The 24,888-nt window shown below is 41.6% G+C and overlaps 1 protein-coding gene across 1 annotated transcript in view; it reads right to left on the bottom strand.

The window, feature by feature from the left end:
• Positions 1-10,531: 10,531 nt before the first annotated feature.
• The window catches only part of FBLN5 (fibulin 5), a 47,679-nt gene continuing 33,322 nt past the window's right edge, over positions 10,532-24,888 (bottom strand). The window contains exons 6-11 of the mRNA XM_031049325.2: positions 23,569-23,685; positions 22,071-22,190; positions 19,177-19,299; positions 18,513-18,639; positions 15,853-16,048; positions 10,532-13,836 (exon numbers count right to left, since the gene is read on the bottom strand). Coding sequence (XP_030905185.2) covers positions 13,675-13,836; positions 15,853-16,048; positions 18,513-18,639; positions 19,177-19,299; positions 22,071-22,190; positions 23,569-23,685 — 845 coding nt within the window. The 3' untranslated portion in view covers positions 10,532-13,674. The remainder of the gene's footprint in view (positions 13,837-15,852; positions 16,049-18,512; positions 18,640-19,176; positions 19,300-22,070; positions 22,191-23,568; positions 23,686-24,888) is intronic.

Genomic DNA, 24,888 nt, shown 5'->3' with positions numbered 1-24,888 from the left:
AAACCCCCAAAGAAAACAGGAAAGACCTGTTTCAGGAAAGGCTGTTGTATCACTGAAAAAGTCCCCATGGAGCACCTCTGAAGTAATACTTATTTATTATAAATAATTTCCATGGTGTCACATTAACAAACATAAAAGGTCATGAACTCCTGTATTTGAAGCAAATGTATTTGGCTGCTGGGATCTGGCAGAATTTCCTCCTGTGGGATAGATTGTTTGCACAGACCTTTATTGAAGAATAATGTTAAGAATGAATTATGAAATATTAGTGTAACCTAGTAAGAAATTATTGTATTTTACAAGTCAGAGACATAATAAATCTCACAGAATTATTTTAGTTCATCTGATTAAAAAACACATGAAAGAATGATAGTTGTGATCAGCTAGCAGTGGAAATCTGTGTGGTTTAGGCACTGCAGTTCGAAATGGGCTCAAAACACAAGTCCAAATGTAGGCACTTAAATGCACATGTGTAGTTTTGCTATGCCCCTGCCGTTTGAAGGGATTGAGGAGGGAACTGATAGGGAGCCTCAGTAGGTGGGGAAGCCAAAGGCTGAGGGGGAAGCCAGGCCACCCCTATGCACCCTCATTCACCCCCAGCCAGGAAACAGGGCAGCAGAGCAGCCCCAGCCTCAGGCATAAGACACCTCTGTGAGGATGGGGATGGGATAGGGATGGGCAGGACATCAGAGCTGTGGGGAGATGGAGACCATCACTCCTACAGTTTGTGTTTCTCTCCCCTCTCTTGCTCAGGCCAGTGAAAATCCCATAGGAGAAGCCCTTTCCCATTACCTGGGGGATGGTCCCTGGGCTGTTTGTGAAGCCCAGTCACCTCAGAAGTTGCTCTCCCACTGTGCTGGGATGGTGCCATCTCCTGGGATGCCTCTGTCTCCCCAGACATTGTTCCGATCTCATTTGCTTGTGACACTGCCCAGAAATGCGTCTTTCAATGTGGAATTGATGATGAGGGGCAGCTGTCCATATCCTCCCAGTCTCCCCAGGGCCTGGGTGCCTGCCTGCCCAAGCAACAGGCAGAGTAGGCAGCTGACCCAGGGACAAGACATGTCCAAATTCCTGCCTGGCCCCTTTCTTACCCCTACTTTGGTGGGACCACAGGACCTGGTGCTGTTGCCCTGCCCTGTGTTTTCACACCATTGTCTCTCTGGGGTCTGCTTATGGCCTCAGCTGGACTCTCTTCCAACAAAAGACACAGGCCTGCCCAAAGATGAGCAGATGTTCCTCTCCCTGGGACACAGAGGCCAGCCAGGTGTCACTGCACACAGAGCAAGGGCAAGATGCAAAAAGTCCTTCCTGAAAGGGACCAAGTCAAGAAACAGGCCCAACTTGTGAAGCACAAAAAATAGTTTCTTGCTTCCCATTGTAAACCTCTCTTTTTTCTTCCCCTGTTTTCAGATGAAAGCAAACTTCATTTACCTTGGTTAAAGGGGGTGAGAGCAGAAAGCCATCCCAGAAATCACAACACTTTAAGGCCTGCCACCCCTGTGAAAATGAGGGAGCCAGGAAGAACAGATATGCAGCCCAGTGACCTGTTGCCCATAGAAGCTGGAATGCTATTTTTCCATCTGAAATGTCTCAGTTCAAAACAAGAGAACATGCTGACCCTCTAGCTGGATCTTTGGGCATGTCCCTTGGGGAAAGGCAAGGAGGCAAAACCAGGCCAGTCTGGCATGGTGTTTAAAGCCATTTAAAAAATAGCAAAACTAGAAACAGAGGTTACTAGTCTAAATTTAACTCTTTAACCCAGCTGCAGGTTGTTTGACTCTGTTCCCTGGCAAACACACAATATACAGCACTCTCAAGGTACATGAAATAAGGCAATGCCAACCTGCTGCCTTCCCTCCCAGCCTTCTCTTTGCAGGGCTGCCAGCAGCATTGGCTGCTCCACACCAGTGCACCCAGGGTCACTGACAAGTGAATGTGCTGTGGTCACAGCCCTTGGCAATAACACTAGGGACTTTAGAGCAGGAATAAGGATGTACTCTCACGCCAAAGCAGAGCATTATGCATATTTAACTCATGTTTGGTTTTACACATAATTATCCAGAGAGGAGAGGACATGCAATGCTTCGGAGGCTGCTCTACTGAGCAGACTGAAGTGGATTACTGTTTTGGTATAACCTGATGGTACAGCTTGATTCACTTGAGCTGAATGGGTGTAGGTGTCACAAACCTGTATGTTAACAGCAAGTTTAAAAGCTGCCCACTGCAGGGTATTTATTCTCAATGGTATTTTCTTGGCAGATTATTTTCAAGAATCCTGAGTCAGTAGTAATAACTGTAGGTACAAATATTTGTTTGCAGGACACAGTAGCTTTGCCATGTTATGTACCTGTACTCCCCAAGCCAAAAAGTTTGTATATGTATGACTAGAGCTGGCCTTCCATGGTGAGCAAATATCCACTCGCCTCAAGTGTTTTCAGCTGTCATTATTGCTTTAACTCTTAGGTCCATAAGAACTAGATCATGTGGTAGCAAGGAATTCAAGGGTGAAAGGTTAATCATTGCACTGCAGCTTGGGAATTAACTTCATGTTAAAACCACATGCGTGTGTATCCAAGTGACATAATGAAAAATGTGATGGGAGATGGAAGGTGCACTCATTCAAGCAAGCAATGGTTTATTGAACTAGTTCTTCAAGATCTTAGAAAAATTAACTGAACATTTCTCAGTTAGTGCTGTGGCTGCTCCCTCACTGATGTGGCTATCCCATAATTAACAAGGATTTTCATTAGCAGGCAGACAGAGACTGTTTTTCTGTACTGGATTTTAGGGGGCCTTGGTGATCATTCTGTACTGGTATGGTGTCTGAACTGTGCAAAAGCCCAGGAAGGGAGAAATAAAACTGTTTAGAAAGAGAAAAAATGGAAATGCAAAGTGCCATTGAAGATCAGCAATAACCCACCATTCCTTATGATCAGTGCCACAGACTATGAAGCCTTGCATCAGTGTGAAAGAGCCAAGTTCATGCATGCCGTCGTAATAAGTTACTGGTATGAGAAAATATTTCCCACTTCTTGGAAAAAAACATGAAGTGTTCATTTTTTCCATCACTTACGTGGCTATGTGCAGGCTGACACTGAGGACAGTTTAACAGCATTCAGCAGCACCTGCAGGCCCAGTGAGTAACTGGTGCCACCAAAAACAGAGGGGAGAGAGGGAGGCAGGAGTTCTGATACACAGAATACAGCCCATGGGACTTCTCAAGGAAACACGATTCATAGCTCACCCTTAAGGAAGTGCAGTAGGAGGTTAAATCCCTGCAGGATGTCAGTTTTACAGCCCAGCCAAACCCCACCTCTCCAGCAGCAGTGACCTTAACCAGCTGGCTGGACAGCACTGGTAGAAGAAGTACAACCTCCACGCTTGTGGAGTTAGCTCTGGAGATACTGTTGCCTTATCCTCAGAGCTCTTGCTGAACAAGGACCCTTGGCTGGGAAGATACTGTCAGAGCAGATTGGTCTTACATTGTGAAAAGAGCCACAAAAGGGAAGGAGGGTCACACTCTCCAGTCCCATGTGCAACGCCATCTAGGACAAACATGACAGCGTATATAATAAGAACAACCTGAAAAGTGGACTGCTACCAGCTAGAGAAAGAAGAATGCAGTGGCTCAGGTCTGGAAACCTCAGATGAGGCTACTTGAGCTGTATGCCAACAGCTAAATCTGAGCAATTTCGTTTCCTAAAGTGTTTATTCTCCACCAAATTGAGTGGAAAGCCCAGACATTCGGTGGCTTCAGGCCACTTGTACCAAAGCATCCCGATGGAGACTGAAGAACCCAAAGTCCTTGATCATGGACCACAGACCTGTTTTCTCTTTTTTTTTTAGTAGTTCTAGACAGTTGCTTGCTTCTCCTGAAACTTTGCAGCCCAGTGCTCCTGCACATGGCCTCTCCTCTTCTGGTTTGCATGTGTGCTCGTTTCAGTGTCATTTTTCTGGAGTGTGTGATTCAGGAATAATACATTTGCAGTGTAGTGGAAGGAACTGACGTGTCCTCATGATACTGTAAATGAGCAGCAGTAGTTCCTTTGAGTCCAAAGCAGCTATAAAGATCTTTATCGGTTTTCTGAGTAGCTTGTAAATCATCACAAGCCCAGTGAATGGCGTATTACCTACCTCACTTCTGCAGTGAGTTATTTGAGTGATGAAATGTGAGAGAGCAACGGTGTGACTTAAGTTCATTCACTTCCCATAAAGCAAACCAGCACCAGGCTTGGCAGCCCTTGTAATTCACTGAAATAAGAACATTCCACCTTCAGCCACAGAACCAACCAACAACAGCCAAATGTCATTAGGTATGGGTCATTTAGTATGGTGCAAGTGGAAAAGCCTTTCTTGTACTAAAATCACAAACTATGTAGTGCAGGTGGGAGTGAGAACTAGCTGCTAGTTAATGATTTGTGCATGAGGAAACCAGTTCAGTCTATTTTGCATTAACACTGCAAGTTTTTTTTGCAGAGCTAAGCCAAATTCTGCCCATAGCCTCATGTTCTGTGTACAAACCCCTGCCTTCACTGATTCATGTTGTAGCTCTAAGATCCAGGGCAACTGGGAGAGTGGCACTACAATAGGCTGGGAGGAGAGCTCATAGAATCATAGAACAGTTAGGGTTGGAAAGGACCTTAAGATCATCTAGTTCCTACCCCCGTGCCATGGGCAGAGACACCTCACACTAAACCATGTCACCAAAGGCTATGTCCAACCTGGCCTTGAACACCGCCAGGGATGGAGCATTCACAGCTTCCTTGGACAACCCATTCCAGTGCCTCACCACCCTAACTTCTCTGTCTTTGCTTCCACCTTTTATAAGCCTCTCTTTTCCTTTGAATTTCCCTCAGCAGCTCCTTATCCATCCAAGGAGGTCTCCTGGCCCTCCTGCTGCACTTCCTTCTAGTTAGAATGCAGCACTCCTGAGCTTGCAGTAGGTGATCCTTGAATACCAACCAACAATCTTGGGCCCCTCTGCCCTCTAGGGCTATATCCCATGGAACCTGACTAAGCAGGTTCCTGAAGAGGCCAAAGTCTGCTCTCTTGAAGTGCAGGGCAGTGAGCTTGCTGCACGCTCTTCTCACTGTCCTGAGGATCTCAAATTCAACCATCTCATGATCGCTGCAACCAAGGCTGCCCTGAAGCATCACATTTCCAACCAGCCCTTCCCTGATGGTGAGCACGAGGGCAAGCACGGCACCTCTCCTTGTCAGCTCCTCTATTACTTGCAGAAGGAAGTTGTCTTCCACACATTTGAGGAACCTCCTGGACTGCTTGTGCCAAGTAAGAAACTGTACCGTCCCTCCAACAGATATCAGGGTGGTTGAAGTCCCCCATGAGAACAAGGGCCTGCTAGCATGAGGCTAGGATCCTCCTAGGATCCTCCAGGAATGCCTCCAAGGCTGCAGCATGCAGCTTATAAACCCACCCTACCCCAAACACATGCTTGGCAAAGCATGGCTGGTGCTTGGAGGAATGAGGCATGGGAGCCATCACCACCATTAAAAGCTCCTGGTACGGGTAAAGTAGTATTACACAAAATGTTAATGTATAAAAGCAGAAGGAAATGAAGGTAAAATATACACACACACCTCAGAGTATGGGCAAGTTTACAACAAAAACTTTCAAAAAAAATCGGCTTCCTGAGAATTCATCATATTTTGCTTGTAAGTTTTCTCTGCCACTGTATATATGTTACTAGTGTTCATGACCAATAGATGTACCAGTATCACCGATTTCCTTCAGCTTGTTTTGCAAAGAGGTTATATGATTCTGGCATGAATGTTTGTAGTGATTCTGTATGATCACCGTTAAATGAGATAACAATCAAAAGAAATGAGAATTCAATTATGATTTTGTTAGCAATGTATTTTTTATTTAAAAAAAGCTTTAAAATAGTCCCTACTGGCATATTCAATGTAAATTGCTCACAAGTTGTAAAACAATACTAGAATTAAAAGCTCTTTTTCTGCTACAAATTGGTTAAGGGAGCAGGATGAGGGACATTGAAACCATCCATTTTAAATTACAGTATTCCTCTTCCAAAAAGAATGAAGATAAATACAAAATATAACATGTTTATTAATCTGTATAGCCTGCAAGTAAGACTTAAGGAAATTACTGCTTAAGCAAAAGCAGAAGTTCTGTGGAGCATCTGTTGGGCTGGGCAGCAAGTTCTTCTCCCTGCACCTATACCGGGTGCAGAAAAAACTGTTGGTATAAGGTGGTTCTATATGTCCTGTACCTTAAATTGTACTTACAGGCTTCCGGTGTCCAGTGCATCTCATTAGGTGACAGGCTGGCCAGGGCAGTGTGATTTTATTGAAAGATGATGCTGCATTCAAACACATGAATGCTGCCCTCTTTTTTTTTATTGAAGTGACTGCTAGCACTTTTCTGTCTTTCAAAGGCCTCAGCAAAGCTAAAACATTTTGTACAGCAAGAGAGAGACTTGTTTCAGAGATCCTGCACAATGAGAGCGTTCCTTAGAACTTTTACATTATATTGGTTTGTACTTCCCTTGCCTCTGCCCCTTCTCAGGCCCATCCATCATCCAGCCCTTGTGTCTGAATCCTGGTAAGGATCAGCCATGCTTAATGTTGCAATGGGAGACAGGGATGCTGGAGGCCAAGGAGTGAATTCTTCCTTTTCCAAATGTTGTGTGGGATATCTTCATTCCAGAGCTACTTACAGGCTACAGGAGTACTTATCTTTCTAAGGAGATAACATCTTTTTTTATGTTTTTGTTTTCTAATTGATTATTTTTGTCCCTATCAATGACATCATAACCAAAGCACTGAATGTTAACTAATGAGTAAGCTCTTTTTTTAATTAACTTTCTGGTTCAACTGTACTTTTATCCTTCAGTGATTCTTTTTTTCATCTATGGGAATGACTTCACAGTGGTGTGAACCAAATGTTGTCACTTACACCACTGTGACTCACACCAAATCAGACTGGGTAATTAAGTGAGCACAACTCTGGGGAATGGCAGAGGGATAGGCTAGATCTTGCTCCAGGTAGTATGCATGTGGTCAGTCCAGTAGTTTTGAGTTTTCCATAAATGTATAAACACAGTGACAGATTTTATACACATTATGAAGTGAAACTCATGACATCATGAAAAAGTAAATGACGATATCTATCCATCAGCTGAGGACATGTCTTTATGAGTTTAGTGCTTCATCACTGATACAGGGTGCAGACTTGGACTGAGAAGTATTTCTCATCCCTGCAGGAGCCTTGGGATCTCTGTAGAGTAATTGCTGTTGCTTTGGAAGGGGCCAGTTTTTCTGTCTCCTTCCCCTACCTGAATGGCATCAGGTGTCAGAGTCTAAAGCAGTATTTTTAAATGATGAACTAGATTCAGATTCCCTTGGAGATACTGATTTGAATAACAAATCTTTGTTTGGATTTTACATAATCTACAAAATGAGGTTACTGACCAAAATGTTTCTTAAACCCAGCAATTTCTCATGAATACAAGAGAAATCTGGTGCTGGACTTCTAAATTGTGTTTGCATTTTGTGTAGGCAGCCAAGAAATGCTGTATGTTTTGAGGATTTTGTCAAAACTAACCTTTGCAGCTATGATTTCACATGTGTAACACAGAACATTTGTAGCAAGTTGCTGATGAGCAACCTCCAGGTTTAGGTCCCAGTATTGAAAAACACATGCACATGCATTACTTTGAACACTTCAGAATCTCAAGGAAGTCAACATAATCCCTTATAGGTTATAGAGAGGAACAATTTCTGTGGACATTGCATGGGCCATGACTCTGCAAAGGCTTGGGTATAGATTGATGTTTTAACAATATATGGAGCCAAGAGCCTGGGTTGGCCTTTGAAGAACAGGGATAAGGAATCATTCATGGAAGCACAACAATGAATGGCTTGAAATACCAGAGGAAAGTTTGAAGTGTCAAAGATGCCTCAGGAAATCATGAAGTACCCAAAGACAGTGTCCACAGAGAAAGAGATACTGCAATTGTAGTACTGTTTATTTACTGGAAGCAATCTTTCAGCTCTACTGTAAAAATAATATGTATCTGCTTAAATTTACACCATTGACACTGAGATTGAAGACCTAAAAAAACCTGGGCTAAATCCAGACCCAATGTAAGGTGGTAGGTGATCACTGACTTCAGCATAGTGGTGACATTGCACTGTCTGATTGGGCCAAATACTTTGCAAAGTGGGAAAACCTCATCCAAGGTGTTTAGAGCCCAAGGATGTATTGCATAAGCTTGTCCATATCAGGCTTCTTAAAAAGCCTTGAGACTATCAAGCCAGCATGATACAGATGCAATTTCAGGAGAAAAGTGATTCATCAGGAACTAGAAGAGCATCTATCGCCTTCAAAACTGGGGGGTTATGTTTGTTTTTAATCCTCTTCATGAAGTCAGGCCCTGCCAGCAGGCTGGGCAATCCCTTCAGCCATTCAGATCTAATATTTTGCTGTGAAGGTGCCTACCATCATTGCGGAGGAAGGGGGCTTCATTTCCAGTGAAATATCTGAAGACCTTGTTGTACAGATCGTGGGTGCAGAGAACCTGGCAGGGAAATAACAGACCTGCTTTGGCTATAAGAAAAGCAGCTGAGGTCAGTCAGAGCTTAGAAGAGGCACATAGCCTCCAGCTGATCTCCAAAAAGTGTGAAAATGTCTCAAAAAATTATTATAGTGCCAGAGAAGTGAAGCTCACTCAGTGTGTGTTTGCAGTGCATGAACATAATGAGATCACTTGTTCAGGACAAACTCAAAAGGGAGAATGAGTCACTTCTGGGATACAGGAGGGAATTGAAAGAGATTGGACATTTCAGGAACTTTTGTTTGCTGAAGTGTTTCCTGAAGATCCCTTTGCTACAGAACTACATTCCTCAATTCTTACATAAAGATTACTGCATCATTATTCACTTGTTGCTGTAAAAGTATATCTGGCTTGCACCAAAACTCTCCCTCTTGTGAATTTATCAGTATTAGTGGATTTACACAGGGGGGTCAGTTTGGCCAATGGAAACCACTAGAGGGATCTCAGAAGTCTGAACTAAGAGCTGGAGTAGGTGAGGTTTTCAATTCTGATACACACACATATAAACACCAGATGCACTCTGCACTGAAACAGGTAAGGAAATCCTCTGCAGGATCAGAGACATCCCCACACAAATACCTTGATCCTACATCACTGACCCATCAGCCTCAGTCTTCATGACTAGCACCTGCTTTGGGGTTGAGCTATTCAGAATCAGTTCAAAGACTTAAAACAACAAAATGTGACAGCTGCACTCATATCAGATGAGGAAATAGAATTTTCTTGTTCTGTGTTATCTTACAACTCTTTGACTTCCAAAGGCAGAGCCACACTACCACAACTAGTTTTAGCTTATGTAAATTCTCCTTGCATACACATACATGAACAGTTGTTTACACACACATAGGGAAGACTCTAAGGATACTTCTAATCTTTCTGTTAAAGAGCAGCAGAGTCATGCAAAGAGCGATGGGTTTGTCCATCCAGGATAGGGATTTATTTTAACAATCGTGCCTGTCAGGTTTGAACATACTTTATTTATTATTTATTTTAACATCTTTGTTCTATGAAATTTTAATTGGATCTAATACAGCTACATACTATGGAAGATATTCGGTAGCATATTCTGTGATTAAGCCAAATTGGAGAACTTGAATGACCGCTACGTTTGGTGATGGTGGGTGACGAGGTACTCAAAGAAGCTTCATTATTCTCAACAAAGTTGTTGTCAGAGAAGCACAAGTTGACAAGCTGTCCTGTGGGATCCAGCAAATTCCCAGGTGAAGCAATAGTTTTTTGTCTGTGTCAAAACATCTTTTACCCCTAAAAATATCTGGAATTCAAATAGACCAGATAATAGTACCCATTCAGCCTCTACAGCACTGGATCATTCATCTCTTGCCATCTTCTCTGGCACCTAACCTGACTAGCATGAATCATTTGGTTCATTTATCAGAATAGATTCTCCTTTCCAGTCACTGTGATCTGTATCAAAATGACTGAATGACTGCCATTTCTGCTTTTGTTTACATTTATTCCAATTACTGCATTGGCAATAGGTGCTGCACAAACACATAGTGAGAGGCAGTCTTTCTTCTGAGGACCTTTGTTTAAACAGACATGACAGCCAACAGGGAGGAGAGGCACAGAGCTGTCCAATCTCAGCTCATCCAGGGCATGGCTCTGCCACCCCAAGTGAGGAGCATGTAAGAGCAGAGCTGGGGGAAAGCCACACGTATTCAGACAGGGGTCAATGCCCTCATCTTGTGCCAGCCAGAATATTGTCTGTTAACTATATGTTAAAACCCTTTGTGTCAGAAAATCCTCTGCAATAGGTTAGGCTAAATAATCATCTTCTGGACCTGGAATTCGGTCTAATTTTATTGGAAGCCTGGCCTCAATGGAGGAAATGAATGTATACAGGAGGTGCAAGTTCACATTTTTAGCTTTCATGCTGTATAAACCCGACATGCTTATCCCTATTTTCTTTTCTTTTTTTTTTTTTTTTTAATTTGGTGAGAATTACTGTATTATACAAGTCTGCGATGGTCTATGGGAAACAGACCCCAGACTAGGAAATGGAGAGTTTAGATGTTATAAACTGCTAGTAATTTATTATTTTGAGATTGGCATATATTTTGGCAAAGTTAAAGTTGGCTGGAGTGATAGTGAGTGATAAAAGATGTTATGGCATTTGAGAAGTGGCTGAATTCCTTTGTTTCCAGACTTTTCACTTTTTTTTTAAGGCGCAGAATGTTTATATAGAAAGTGTAAAGTTTTATGAGTACTTGCTGGAGCCCTGCTAAAACGAAGTGTTCAAGCTTTACTCTCTTAACAAAGTGTTTTGTTATGGAATTCCTCTGGGGTCTGATGTTTCTAAATTAGGGTTAAATCAGGCTGGTATGTGGAGGCCATGGGAGAACAGCCCAGAAGTGAGAAACTGTCTGATGCCTAACAGGGTGTGCTTCATCTCCACGGGGTGATGTGATGTCAGGAAGAAGAGGACTTCTCAGCTGAGCATGAATAAACCTTAACATAGGGGCACAAAAGAGAGAAAAATGGGGCTTTTAAGTGCTGGGAAAACTTTCAGCATGTGAAGAGTTTAACATCTTAAATGTAAGAGACCCTGCCTGACCCTTGCCTCCTCTCTGGGCCACCAGAGCCTGCTTTGTTTCCCATGTCTCACTTCCATCATCTGGGACATATGAGTACTTTTGGTTAGAAACTAACATTCCTCTTTCCTGCTGGTCTCTACTTTCCCCTCCAAGACTGTGGTATATGATGAGCCATGATACACTCAAGAAACACATTCTTGTTTCTGATATTTCTGTCCACATTTCCTCTACATTTATCTCCTCCAAATTGGCTATTCACAAAACTCATTGGCTTCCTGCCCTCAGTTTGGCCTGCTAAACTTTGGAGTCCTTCTCCAGACCTTTTGTTTTTACAATAAAGGACAGCCTACATACAGAGCTGTAAGGCACAAGATCCAGGGCATTGTGGCAGCATGGAGACAACTTTAAGAAGAAATAGAAGGTGCTAAAGCACACTCAACTCAGTGTTTCATTGTTGTCAGTTACCACATCACAGCTCCCCTCAAACTGAGTACAAATAAAAAGAGCAGAGTCTCTGATAAAGCTAGGGAAACCCAGCTCCAGACTAACTCACAAAGCTTATTAGGAACAAGAGTCAGTTTTCTGACTGTGTAATGCAGTCTGTGCTGTGATAACTTTCTGAGTCTGTATTCTCCAATTTAATCCTCCACTTTAACGAAGACCTCACATAATGCTTCCACTCTGCTCCTGCCTGTTTCCATTATAATCTTCATAAACTTCTTTTACCAATTAGCATTATGCAGTTCCAGCTCCCAAAAAGGCAAAGCAAAGGTTATATTTCCTGCCATGGCAATGCTAGAGGGCAAATAAGGCAAGAAGGAAAGTAGCAAGGGGAAAAGCAGAAGAGCTTGTTTCAGAGAAATTTAAGAACCAGGCATATGAACCCTCATCCCTATTAAAATAAAAGACCAAACTGCCAGTGGCTTCAACAAGATAAGCATTATATCTCCAAACTATACAATTTTTATTTAGTTTTTTTTCAAACTCCTGAACATATATATAGATTTAGCTTAGCACTGTGAGGCCTCAGCTGGAATACTTTTCACAGTTTTGGGCACTGCACTTCAAGAAGGATGTGAACCAACTGGAGAGAATCCAGATGAGAGTAACACAAATGATCAAAGGTCCAGAATATGTGATGTATGAAGAAAGACCAAAAGAATTGGTTTTGTTTAGACTAGAGAGGAACAGTCTGAGGGGAGACATGACAACAGCCTTTAGACACGTTTAAAACTGCGGCAAAGGGGAAGATAAACTGTTCTCTGTTTCTACTGGAAGCAGGCTAAAAAGCAATGGATTTAAGTTACAACAGCAGAGATTCAGGTTAGAATTTAGGAGAAACTTTCTGTTGGTTACAGCAGTTATACCTGAGAAGACATTGCCTACAGAAACTGAAGGATCCCTTCATTGGAGGTCTGGGTACTTGTATAGTGGGGTTTGCTTTGTGGCAGAGGCATGAATGGTAAGACTGGTCCAAGTCCTTTTCAGCTTGTTCTCCCCAGTGTTAGGAATTCAGGAGGGAGACTGCACATGAACATAACAATTAATATTTTTCTGAAGCAATTTGGACCGCCTGAGTGATCTTTGAACAGGAGATTAGTTGTAACCTCAACTACAAAGTTAGTATCGCTACCTTATAACCATTACAAACTGTCTGCAACTACCAAACTCAGGAAAACAGGAAAATAAAGTTCTGGGGTTTATCCATTCTAAAGATCCTGGACACTCTTCTGGCAGTGGAGGCCTATATTAAAGAGCCTGGGTGAAAATAAGCGTAGCATCCTCAATATTGTAAAACATACCATCCAGTGATAGATTTCTATGAACTCTGTTATATATAGAAAGATTTAATACAGGAAGGAACCCAAACATGTGACATCTTGCTAGAAAGTAGAAGATTATATAGTAAAACCTGTATTTTTGAATGAATTTACAATGAGTTTTAAGTATAAAATGAAATCAAAGGAAAAACAGGAGAAACTAAGACAAATGCACGGTGAATTGAGACAGTGCCTGACTGATAATTCCAGCGATAATTGGGAATGTAAGTTAGGACTTCTGAGATCTCTAGTTTCAGTAAGTGACTTTTTGTTTCTTTTTTGTGCTTGTTTGTCTGCTTTCCATTTATAATAATAATAATAAAAAGGCAAGATTGCAAAAGCCAGCTTTTTTCTCAGTTTCTTTGGTGCTTTTTGCCAAGCAGCCTTGGAGCTACAAAGGTTCACAATCTTTGAAATAGAAGACTCATACCCTAGAAGTGTTTACAATGGAAAGAAGACTCCTTAAAATGTATGACCACATAGAGAATCATATGGGATCTGCTGACAATAGATCTTCAGATGCCTGCAGCCTGGTAGGGGCTGTGCATGAAGAGGCCTCACTCCTCAGACAGGCATAGGTCACGGGTCTGTAGAAGTACTGATTTGGTTTGGAGCTGCTATATGTACTGGCTTCTGATGAGAGTTCTGCAGAGGAAGAACCATCTCTCATATTAATGTTTTCAGAGCATGAACTCAGGGTTTAGAAGGAGTATTGTGATACGTATATCCTCAGCCGGATGACAGAGCTTCCTCTGAAGTTGATGACGGTGTTAACAGTGATCATTTCCAAGTCCAACTCAATAGTACGGGGGCCCTTCACAGGGCGAGTCATCACCAGAGTAGCACTGATTGGTCCCGTTTGCTGTGCACAAAACAAGAGAAAGCAGGTAAGATTGCTCATTATTTACTATTGCCTCACTACAGTCTTCAAGCACCCCAAATAAATGGTTTCTGTTGCATTGTTTGAAGCCACTGAAATTCAGGGGAGAGATAGCTTGACTTCAACACTTGGCTCCATCTCAGTGTTTTGTATGAAATACCACTGTCTACAGTTTGTAGAACCTTTGGGAGCCCTGAACACAAAAGGAGCTATTGAACATAGAAATTTGCTATTGCCCAAAAGGGAAAGGATGAAAACATGGATTTAGGGCATAAACATGTAGTGACATCTTTTTTTTTTTTTTTTTTTTTTTGGGTTGTGGGGAAGGGAGGAAGGTATTATTTTGTTTGATGTAAAGAACAGTATTATATTGCAGCAGTGAACAACAAGAAGGCGTTACGTTAACAGATCTCAAATAACAGATGCTCCTATGCAAACAGGATCAGGGTTTGTTATATAATTGCATATATTAACATTACAAAACCTTACCCTCTGAAGAGAGCTTTAAATATGTGAAGGCAGTTCAGAAAAATCTGTCTGTAGTAAGAGGAAGCAGACCTTTGAAATATTTGGCCAGAGCAGTGGATTATGAACATTTAAGAATCAGAGCTTCTGATGTTAAGACCAAGTGCATTTCGGTTTATTTTTGTGACAGAAATTTATGTACACAAAGAGTTACCTGTTTTATCGCTAAACTGAGCAGTTCGTGTTATCTCTGATCTGAGAAGCTCGGCAAAGCTGTGAGGAGCTGGACAGCCCCTGGTGCCTCAGCCGCCGGGAGCAGGGTCCGGGCTTTTGCCCTTGCCCCGCCTTTACCTCTTCCCAAAGCAACGAAGCAACGACTGGGCACCACCTGCTGGCTACGACCTGAGCGGAGAATTAATCTGCTGCCAGGGAAGGGGTAGCTTGTGCGAACAGAGTGGCTTAGGTGACAAATAAACGGTGGTGTGATAAATGAAGAAAACAAGCAACTTGAGCACTGGTACTGATCGCTGGAGCCTTAGCATCTGGTGGATCAACTCAGATGAATGGGAAAGGTTGGTGGCATCAGTAATGGCTTTGGAACAGGAAAGCTCTTGTGAGATGTAAATGATAATTCTGGGACCACTTGACATTCCAGTATTTTGAAACATTTTCCTTTTTTTACAGTGAGAATCAGGCTCTTGTGAGAAATTGGAATCTACCACACTACTGATTTCTGTGGGCAACGGGAACCATCAATAACTGCTGAATATTACTTAAGGTGAATACCAAAGCCAGGTTTTGCCTAGGGTTAAAAATCAACCTTTTGAATGTCACCATCCCTGGTGCCTCTGCCTCATTCTGTGCAGATGCTTCCCATCTTCCCTACATATCAGAGGTGCAGTAAACATGACTGGAGAACAGAGATGTCTTCTGAGGAAAATTCAGATTAAAGAAAAAAGTAGTTGTGTATTCCTCTAACAATAAATACATAAAATGTGTATTTTCAGTGAAAAAAAATATAACAAATGAAAGAAAAGAACCCAGAAAATCAATTGCTGAGATAAAGGCTGGGGTTTGGTGGGGTTTTTTGTTTGTTTGTTTTTTGTTTGTTTGCTTGGTGTTTTTTTACTTCGTGATTTTTATTTTTTTCCCAATTTCCAATGAAGAGTTTAATATAGCAAACAAACACCATTGACTCAGTGACAATTACTGATTGTCCATCAAGTATAAAAGGTTTGGCACATAGTTTCTCTTGAGCATGGAAGCCCTGAGCTATTCTTAGATGTGGGTTAAGCCCTGGATTTTCCTGAACCTAATGTCTCCTAAAAAAAAAGTGTGTTTGCTTTGAGTCAGTTACGTTCCTGAAAAAGCCAGCAACCACTGCAGATCAGCTCACTGCTTTGCATGTCTACATGTGAAAATGCTTCATACTCAATCTTTAAAAGATATTCATTAAAACTAAGTTCTGCTATGAGGATATTCAGCTAATGAGACGTTAACTCAGTGTTTTTTCCCAGTGAGCACCAGACTTACCCGCATGTAGAATTCCCTGCCCTCATTCCCTGATTTGATTTGGAAGATGTAATAGGCTCCAGGGTAGCGAGTTGTTGCTTGCATCTGAAAAATGTCAGAAGGCACAGACCGCCCAGACACCATATCCATCACTCTGTACAAGATGGTGAATGGCTGATCTCTGCAACCGGCGTTTTCAGCTGGACACATGCAGCGGCTAATTGTTAGAGATAGGATTGTCATCAGAGGTTACAAACTTCTGTAATATTTGATTCTTTAATGCAAATACAGCTGCTTAAATAAAAAAACAAATAATGTTGTTGACCAGCTAAAAAAGAATCAGTGAAACTTGTAATGAATTTTCTTACATTTTTCATTCCCTGTGTTGCTATTCTGACCCACCTATATCCCTGCCTTCTTTTTCTTGTCTTCTAGGCCAAAATATCTTGTAATCCTTTGTCTCCTTAGAGACAACATTCTCTTTCTTATTAATCAGCTTGTCCAGCTTCCCCTTATACCCACATGAATGTTCATCATCTGCAGCCAGGAGCTCCACAGCCCCCTTTCACCTCTCTGCAGTGCCCCTTGTTGGCTTTGATTCTTCCAGATCTTCTACTGAAAGGAGGGCAGCCAGGCAATCCCTGCTCATCCTCCTCACACACCTCAGGGTTTCATATTTGACCCTGCTCATGGCTGAAGAGTCTTAACAAGGAAGCTGTTTCATACTTCTGATAATCCTCACTGCTCTTTATGAACTTTTGTCCAGTTATATTTATTTTGAAAGGAAGATAAGGAACTGCATGGTCTTGAAGATAGGGGTACACAATGGCATGTGCTCTACGGACATTATCTACCAATTAACAGCTCAAATTCAGATCATTAGGTAAATATTGCAGATCATAGATATATCTATAACAACCCTCAAATCTCAGTTTGGGTGGATTATGATCAGATCAGAGCTTTTTACTTGATTTGGGGTTGTCTTTTTACTTTACATTCATCTACACTGAATTTCATCTGCTACTGTTATTGCACAGTCATTAAGGCTCCTTCTGCACTTCTTTTTTGACCACCACTTTTCTCTACTGTCCTCAGGTAGTCCTGCTGACTTTGCCCATCTTATGATTTATCCTTGCTTATGAATGTTTCGCAAAGTAGGTCCAGCTCAAACCCCTGCAGAACTTCACTGTGAAAGTTGACAATTTAATACTGTATTTACTTTTTCTCTTACTCTTCTGTGCCAGGGACTTCTCTCTTCCTTATGGCTGCTTAATTTACATAAGATTATGTGAGGTTCTCTGAAAACCAAGGAGACTGCCTCAGCCCATGTGCCCTAGCCACATGTTGCTGATTTCTTCAGAAAACTCTAGTAAAGTTGTGAGGCAGGATGTCACTTTATATAGGCCATGATGGGAATTTACTGAAATAGAGTTGTGTCTTTTTGCTTATTTTTTCTATTACCTCCACTACTGAAACCAGTTTAAGACAGTTCATCTGGCATGACCACCATAAAAAGACTCCTGGCATTACAAACACCCAATTCCTTCCACAGAAAACACAGATGCAAGGAATTCACATGGCTTTTATACTGACCACTTCTAGACAGATGCCACAAATTAAACACTGTCACATCTAGGCACCAACCAAGGCCACCAAATAGAAAGTTCAGAGATCAAAAATTCTAATCAATCTGATCTATGAGGACTCTGTAGTTGGGCTCTGGGGAATTTAGATCATCAGATTGCAGAATATAGAAAGTTTTTTAGTTGGCAGGGACCTTAACGATCACCTAGTTCCAACCGCCCTGCCACAGGCAGGAATACCTTCCACTAGACCAGGTTACTTAAGACCCCGTCCAACCTGGCAACCTATATACAGAGATTTCAGATGTTTAAAAATCCAGTTCAGATCATAGAATCATAGAATCATAGAATCATAGAATAGTCAGGGTTGGAAAGGACCTTAAGATCATCTACTTCCAACCCCCAAACACTATGGGTGAAATACTATGGGCGAAATACTATGGTCTGCAATATACAGACATCTGTCTGGAGCTGAAATATTTTGAGCCCCAGAAAAACATTTACAAAAATGTAAAAGAAACATACAATTTTTAGAAATGTGGGGTTTATTTTTCTTGCTCTAATAATTCCAAATTTAGACAGTAACAGTGCTAACAGCCTACCCAGACATACTAGATTTCTGCACAAGGCAAATCAGTCTGTGGACTTTTCAGCATCTCTGACCTTTAAGCACTAGGAAACTACCTGTATTCTGCTATAACTGTCATCTAATGTTTTAAGTTATTTCCCAGACATAAAATAGTTCATATTTACAGGAAATATTCATACTAATAAACAGGCTGAATTTGAGCATATATGAAGTCAGTAATATAAGTAAATGTCTCTTATTACATTACAAACCTTGCTGTTTTCTCTACTCCCTGGTAAGTATTATTCCAGTCTAACTTCCCACACATCTGAGTATCATATCATATCCCACCTGGTGATCTGGTAAGGAACTGCAATTTCTTATATTTACAAAGCTTACCAATGGTAAATGCAGCAACAGCGTGTATGCATAGCTTTCTAGACACATTTCATGGCTGTGTTATGAAAATGCAGCCTGTTTTGTTCACTCTAGAGAGAATTTGCTTTTGTGGCTGTGGGTATGTTACTCACTTCTCATTAATCTGGATATAAGGATCCTCACATCGTACTGGGTCTAAACATTTATATTCTCCTGGGATATTGAAACATGTTTGCTGTGGAGTGCAGGTGAAATTTCTGATTTCACATTCATTGATATCTAAAACACCAGAAACAAGAGAAAGGGTAGATCAGCAAAATACGCACAAGACACAACTCTTACAAGCCAGTTTCCATCTTAAGAGGTTGCCCCAAAATTCCTAACACTCTTGCACCATGAGAAGTGGCCTTTTGTTAACTGGCTCCTGTTTTAAGATCAGTTTTTACTCCATTCATTTCTGCTGTTGGAGTGCTCCCATATGCTGACAGCTGCAAAAATAGGAAGGAAATCGGCTGCTCAAGCCCTCTGACCTTAGAGAATGGGAAAACTAAAGAGAGACGTGCAGCAGAGAGGAATGCATCTGAGGGCTTTGCCATGTAGCTGTTTCCTAGTCAGTAAAGTCTTACACCAACACACCAATTCACCTCAGTGGGACTATTCACGTGATGACATTCTTAACAGAATTACATAATTGGCCCCTACGAGTATTTCACTGTGCAGTGCCAAGACAAAGCATCTCAATTCTTGAAAACCTTTCCAGACACAGGACTATTTCCTGGTCCCCTTGGGTTTTAATCAGTGCAGGAATGTTCTTACCTTGGCAGCTTCTGTTATCATCAAGCAAGTTATAGCCCGAAGGACAGACACAGTAGTAAGAACCAGGCCCATTCACACATTCATGCTGGCAGAGGAACTCTGAGAAGCTGCATTCATCCATGTCTGCAGTGGTAAAACAAGATTTAGTGTCTTTGGCTTTATAGTCAAAGGAGCAGTACCACAGGCAGGTGGCCATCCAGACTAGGTGCCCATCACCCCAGCTGGAGCTTGGCACTCTCCAGCTCCCTAGAGCTTTGGAGCAGCCTAGCAAAACACTATACGACAAGTTCATGGTTAAACACTTTTTTCCTCAGGAAATCAAAACTGCTGCTGACCACAATGCAGTTTATTTATTCATTTTTGTTTTCTAATACCTGTCAGCAGTTGGCCAAGTTTTCAGTTCTGTTTTACGTCAGAGATAGAGCCACTCCAACAACAAAGCTGCAACTGTAATTTAAAAGGAGAGACTTGGCAATGGTTTTCTTTGCTTTCTTTCCCCCTCTTTTTTTTTTGGAGAGCAAACTTCCCTTTCCCAGGGCCACATGGGTCCCAGCAGAAGTCCTGCAGCCAGCCCTGGCTGTTTTATGTTTCTTAGCCTCTAGCCAGTTACTTCCAAGGCATTCCAGCAAGCCTACAGAGCTCATCATAGCCAGATCTACTGGAAGGCCCAGCCATCTCCCAGATATGCAGGAAGCTAAGCAGTCTATCAATTCTTTGACTGAAAGCCGAAATTGTGCTCTTTTCCCCTTGCACTCATTAATTGATCAGTCATTTTAGTCTGCAGAATTGTGCTTAAGTGAGAAATAGGGACTTCAGAGCTGCACATGGAGGCATGGCTGACTGAAGGGAAAACACATGCAAAGGCACTAGACTGAGGGAGGCTGCAGTTAATCATTTCCTTATTTCCCTGTTCAGGGGAAGAAAGAAACAAAGGCCGAAGCCCCAGCCAGGAACTCCCAAGTTCTTATTCCCAGATCTAACATGTTGACTCTCCCAGGCAAATCACTTTTACTCTTCAGACTGAATTTCGCTTTCTTCTAAATTGGGCTCAGTCCATTTATCCACTTTCAGTGTTTTGTGCAGATGGATTGGAAAGTATTTGAAGACCAAATGTATTAAAGTGGCTTTATGGCTGTAGCCACATTATCAAAAGGCAGATGAAAGGAATTCTACACCTACATAGTCCTGTTATTTTGTGACTTGGCCCAGTGAGTTTGCTGATAAAAACCCACCTTCCTAACAGAACATGGACTGAGGGCTGACTCCATAAAGGGACCGAGAGATCACCCACCCCCTCCAGGTGTCCAAGCACATACCTCCAGCACATCGACTTCATATAACCTGGGCTCAGCTGGAGGTGCTGGAGGGACTTAAAGCCCCAAGGGTCCTACATTTCTGCCACTGAGCCCACACAGGGCAGACACACCTTTACTGTCCCTAAACACTTCTGGCATTCTGCTGACAACCTGCAGAGGACAAGATGGTAGGCATTTCAGAGCACATCTAATGCACATGCAAGACCCCTGTGACTAGAAAATACCGCCAGTGTTGGGAAAGCCAGGTTGAAATCTCTACCCCTTCAACTGGGGCAGGGACACTTCCCACCTTCAAGTTAACCTAGCTGCTGTGGAGTAATCCAGCAGCTGTTGAAGTACATCTGGATCCAAGATCCAAGATGCCCCATAGGAGTGTCCTCCTAACCAGCCATTCCCTTCATGAGCATCAGCAATGTCTAGTGATTGCTTGTGAAGTGAAAGAAGCTCATCCAGAAAAAATCTGACAAGCATTTTCTTGCACAGAGCTATCAAGAAAAGGTTTTCTGCTCTAAATCTGGGTGGTGGAAAGTCCCTTTTGCTGTCTTAAGTTTCCAACATGAATGAGACTCAAGCGCCACCTCTTCTGTTAGCATTTTGCACTGGCAGTGTTTATGTGCCATTGTATTGATCTTCACTTGTTCAGGCCCCTGTTAGCCCAGGAGCACATAAAAAGATGCAGGAGTCTAACTTAGAAGGAGAAACTCCATTAGAATACAGAAAACTTAAGTTAGGTGTTGCAGCTTTAAATGTTAAATTTAGAAGACCCTGTAGAGATTTAACTCTTGGTTCTTGCCCTTATAATAAGGATGCTTGCAGAGAAAAAACACTTTAGAAACACTAATCTACACACATACTGCATATTACATGTCCTTCTCTCTCAGAAATGGCACATTACATCTGTTTACTGTAAATTAAAAAAACAAGTATTTTCCTTCCAAAGAAATATTGGCTGAATTCTCTAATTTTATCAGGCTGTGGGAACATGAAGTGAAGAAATAAGTTTTGCTTTCAATTAAAATAAAGCAATAAAAACAAAAACGAGGGAGAAAAAGTACAGTGACATGAGCAGTTTCTTCTGCTATGGGATGAACAGATAAGCAATAGCTGTACTGAGAAAATATATACTGTTTCTGAAGTGTAGCCAGAGGCATAAAGGACTTCTGAGGGAGGTTTCAGGCAGAAGTGTGCAGTCATGAGAGCAAGAGGAATACAATAGACAAATGGAAAAGCGGTTTATACAAAGCATTTAATCATGGAAGAGTGTTCTAAGACTATCCCTTCACTTGCTCTAACAAATTTTCCTGTTCAGCATTACAAAGCATTTTCTTATGTCTTGCTGTTATCTTGGAGCTTTTTAATATGCAGCTTATTTCTTTAAAACCTTTTACAGCCCTCTTTTCTTGTGCTTTTCTGGGTATTTGATGTGTGCTTTAACTAGAAAGAAGATTGTAAAAGTTGCAGCAGTCCTTGTGCTAACCATGGACCAAGGTGAAAAAGCATGTACAAAACAGTACACTGGAAAATGAAAACTTCACAGAACTAAAGAAAACAAAACAATAAATAACTAGAGATAGTTACCACTGCAGTTAACTCCATCAGCTTCCAGTTCATAGCCAGGTTCACAGCGGCAAAGAAAAGAGCCATAGGTATTGACGCAGGTCTGAGTGCAAGGGTTTTCACTTGTACATTCGTTCACATCTATGGAAAACCAACACCCAATGTATCACTGACTTCACCCCAAACTCTGTTTTTAACTCATTACTGTAAAACTTTCAAAGAGATTAGCTGTACAGTCAAAAGGATTTGTTCTGAAAAAATACAGCCAAGTCAGCATTGTTTATTAGGATTCAGGCTGATGCCTGGAAATAGCATGCTGGAAACACAACACATGTGGAAATGAGGCATTCTGGGAATGTCTCCAATAAAAAAAACCAAAACATGGAAGATGCAGATGAAACATTTATTACAAATGCTTCTGCCTTTATCCTGCAATTTTAAAGCCATTGAACTGATTTGTCATAACAGACCTGAGAAAAAATGCAGCAGGATATTCCTGAGGAAGATAATGCAATAAGGAACATTCCTCAAGGAAACCTAGGACTAACACAAAACCTTTTTTTTTTTCTCATTTTAGGACATGAGCAGTTCCTCATTAGCAGTTCATTATTAGCAGAGATCATTTCCCATAACATGTGGGAAGATGCCCTTGCTTAGCTACAGACAGGCTTTATGAAGAATTTGTGTTGACTTCCAGAGAAGAGAAATGAAACTGGTGAAGGCTTATGAGGAGTGGCTGAGAGAACTGGGGTTGTTTAATCTGGTGACGAGAAGGGAGGGCCTTACTACTCTACAACTATCTGACAGGAAGAAGGAGCTAATCTCCCAAATAATGACACGTAACAGCCTCAAGCTGCATCAGGGGAAATTTACGTTGGGTGCTAAGGAAAATTTCTTCACCAAAAGGGTGGTCAGGCATTGGAACAGGCTGCCCAGCCTCCAGCAGATGGTGGAATCACCACCCGTGGAAGTGTTTGAAACCCGTGTAGATGAGGCCCTCAGTGACATGGTTTAGTGGTCAGTCCTGGGATAGAGGCTGGATGTGATGATCTTAAAATGTCTTTTCCAACCTAGTTCATACTATGATTCTGTGATAAATTCTATGACTTCGGTTGAGGTAGCATATCACAGCAGAAGGTGGTCCAATGCTCATGACCCAAGTCTGGAACTTGGGAGACTCAGATCTAATTTACTGATCTGACAGAGTTTTCCTGTCTCAGGTGGGTCACATAGCCTCAGATTTTAGATATGAAATCAGTATTTAAACTCTTGGTAATTTCAGTGAATCAAGTAACTCTAGATTTTAGGGGGTTTGGGTCTCTGTGCGTATTTCTCTCCATATACCAGTCATGTTGTGCCTGTACCCCTCTGAGTTACTGTGAAACTGCAGAAATATCTCAGGCTGACAAACATTAATGTTTTAAAAACAGTGCTAGGAAGGTTACTTGTATTCTAAAACATAAGCAAGTTTTAAGGGAGCTGCTGGGTTGGGACCAAAGATTTCAGTCATTCACTGTACCTTGGCATGATCTTCCATCATCATTAAGGGTAAAGCCTGGGTTGCATGTGCAGGAGTAGGAACCAGGTACATTGGCACACAGCTGCTGGCAGTAGCCGTAGCGACATTCATCTATATCTATAGATGGGAAAAATGAAAAATAGAGTTGCCTGCATTTTCACATGCAGGTACAAAGCAGCAAACACACCAAGTCAACAGTACCAATAACACAGACATAACCCAGCATACTGGTTAGGGATATAACAGCCAAACTTTCAGATGTTCAGACCCAGAGTCAGTTAAAGTATGTCTCAACCCAGAAGAATGTAGTAATGTGTTTTTATCCACAGTTGACATCTATCGGTATGTCCCATGAACTGAATGTCATTATTGTAATCATCGTCTTAATGTGATACCACACAGAAGCCAAGAATCAGTTCCCTTAAGCAGGCACCCCAAAGCATACCTGGTAGCTGGCATAGGCCATCAGCACAAGCACAGCCAACATTGTAGCAAAGTTTTGTCAGAAGCAAGATAGATAGAAATAATTTTTTACCTATACAAATACCAAAGCTACTCACTAGAAAAGCAGTATTCTTTAAGGATTTTTTTTCCGAATAGTCACATTCATATTTTATATTCATTTTTAACAGACAAATCACAGCCTCTAAAATGTAAACAGTACATTTAATGCCAAAATAGCAGTTTGGCCTGAATTGCAGCATTAGCGATAAATGGAACTAAAAAGCACAAGAAAATGGTGTAAGATATGTGTGATGGCAAATGCTAGAAGAATTTAGCCCCTGGACTAAGAATTGGAATGAAACACCTGAAGTAGCTGACCTTTCCAAAATTTTACGTTTCCTTTAGCATCAATTGGCTTTTGATTTATGGAGATTTTTTTAATGGTTACTCTCAAAGCTCTGAAGTCAAGTTTGTGCAGTAGAAAAACAAGTGTATTATCTCTGGTCAGACAGCAAGATAACCTAAAGTCCAGGGTCAGGTATGGTATGTAGACCAGCAGAAGCTTGGCCTAAATCCTGAAAAAAGTAACATGGGGTTTTAAGTAAATTAATATCTCATTTCATGAATACAATACATTACAATAAATACATACTTTGGCTTTTGCAGGACTGTTATCTCAAGAGTGCTACATTTTGAGGATAAGGACTTCTATATGGCTGCTTTTGTGCGTGGGTTGTGTGGATACTGCTGTAGATACAGGGATAATTACAACTGACAGAAGTGTAGTTTTTTGTAACTGTGGTTTACTAACAGTGCACCAAAAAAGCCTGTCTCAAAAACCTCAGATTACAGTAAATGGTCTCCTGCTGCTTTACA

This window comes from Melopsittacus undulatus, chromosome 4, assembly GCF_012275295.1.
Source record: "Melopsittacus undulatus isolate bMelUnd1 chromosome 4, bMelUnd1.mat.Z, whole genome shotgun sequence".
Lineage (NCBI taxonomy): Eukaryota > Metazoa > Chordata > Aves > Psittaciformes > Psittaculidae > Melopsittacus > Melopsittacus undulatus.
The sequence above is the reverse complement of the archived record's forward strand: the minus strand, read 5'-3'. Positions and strand labels throughout refer to the sequence as shown.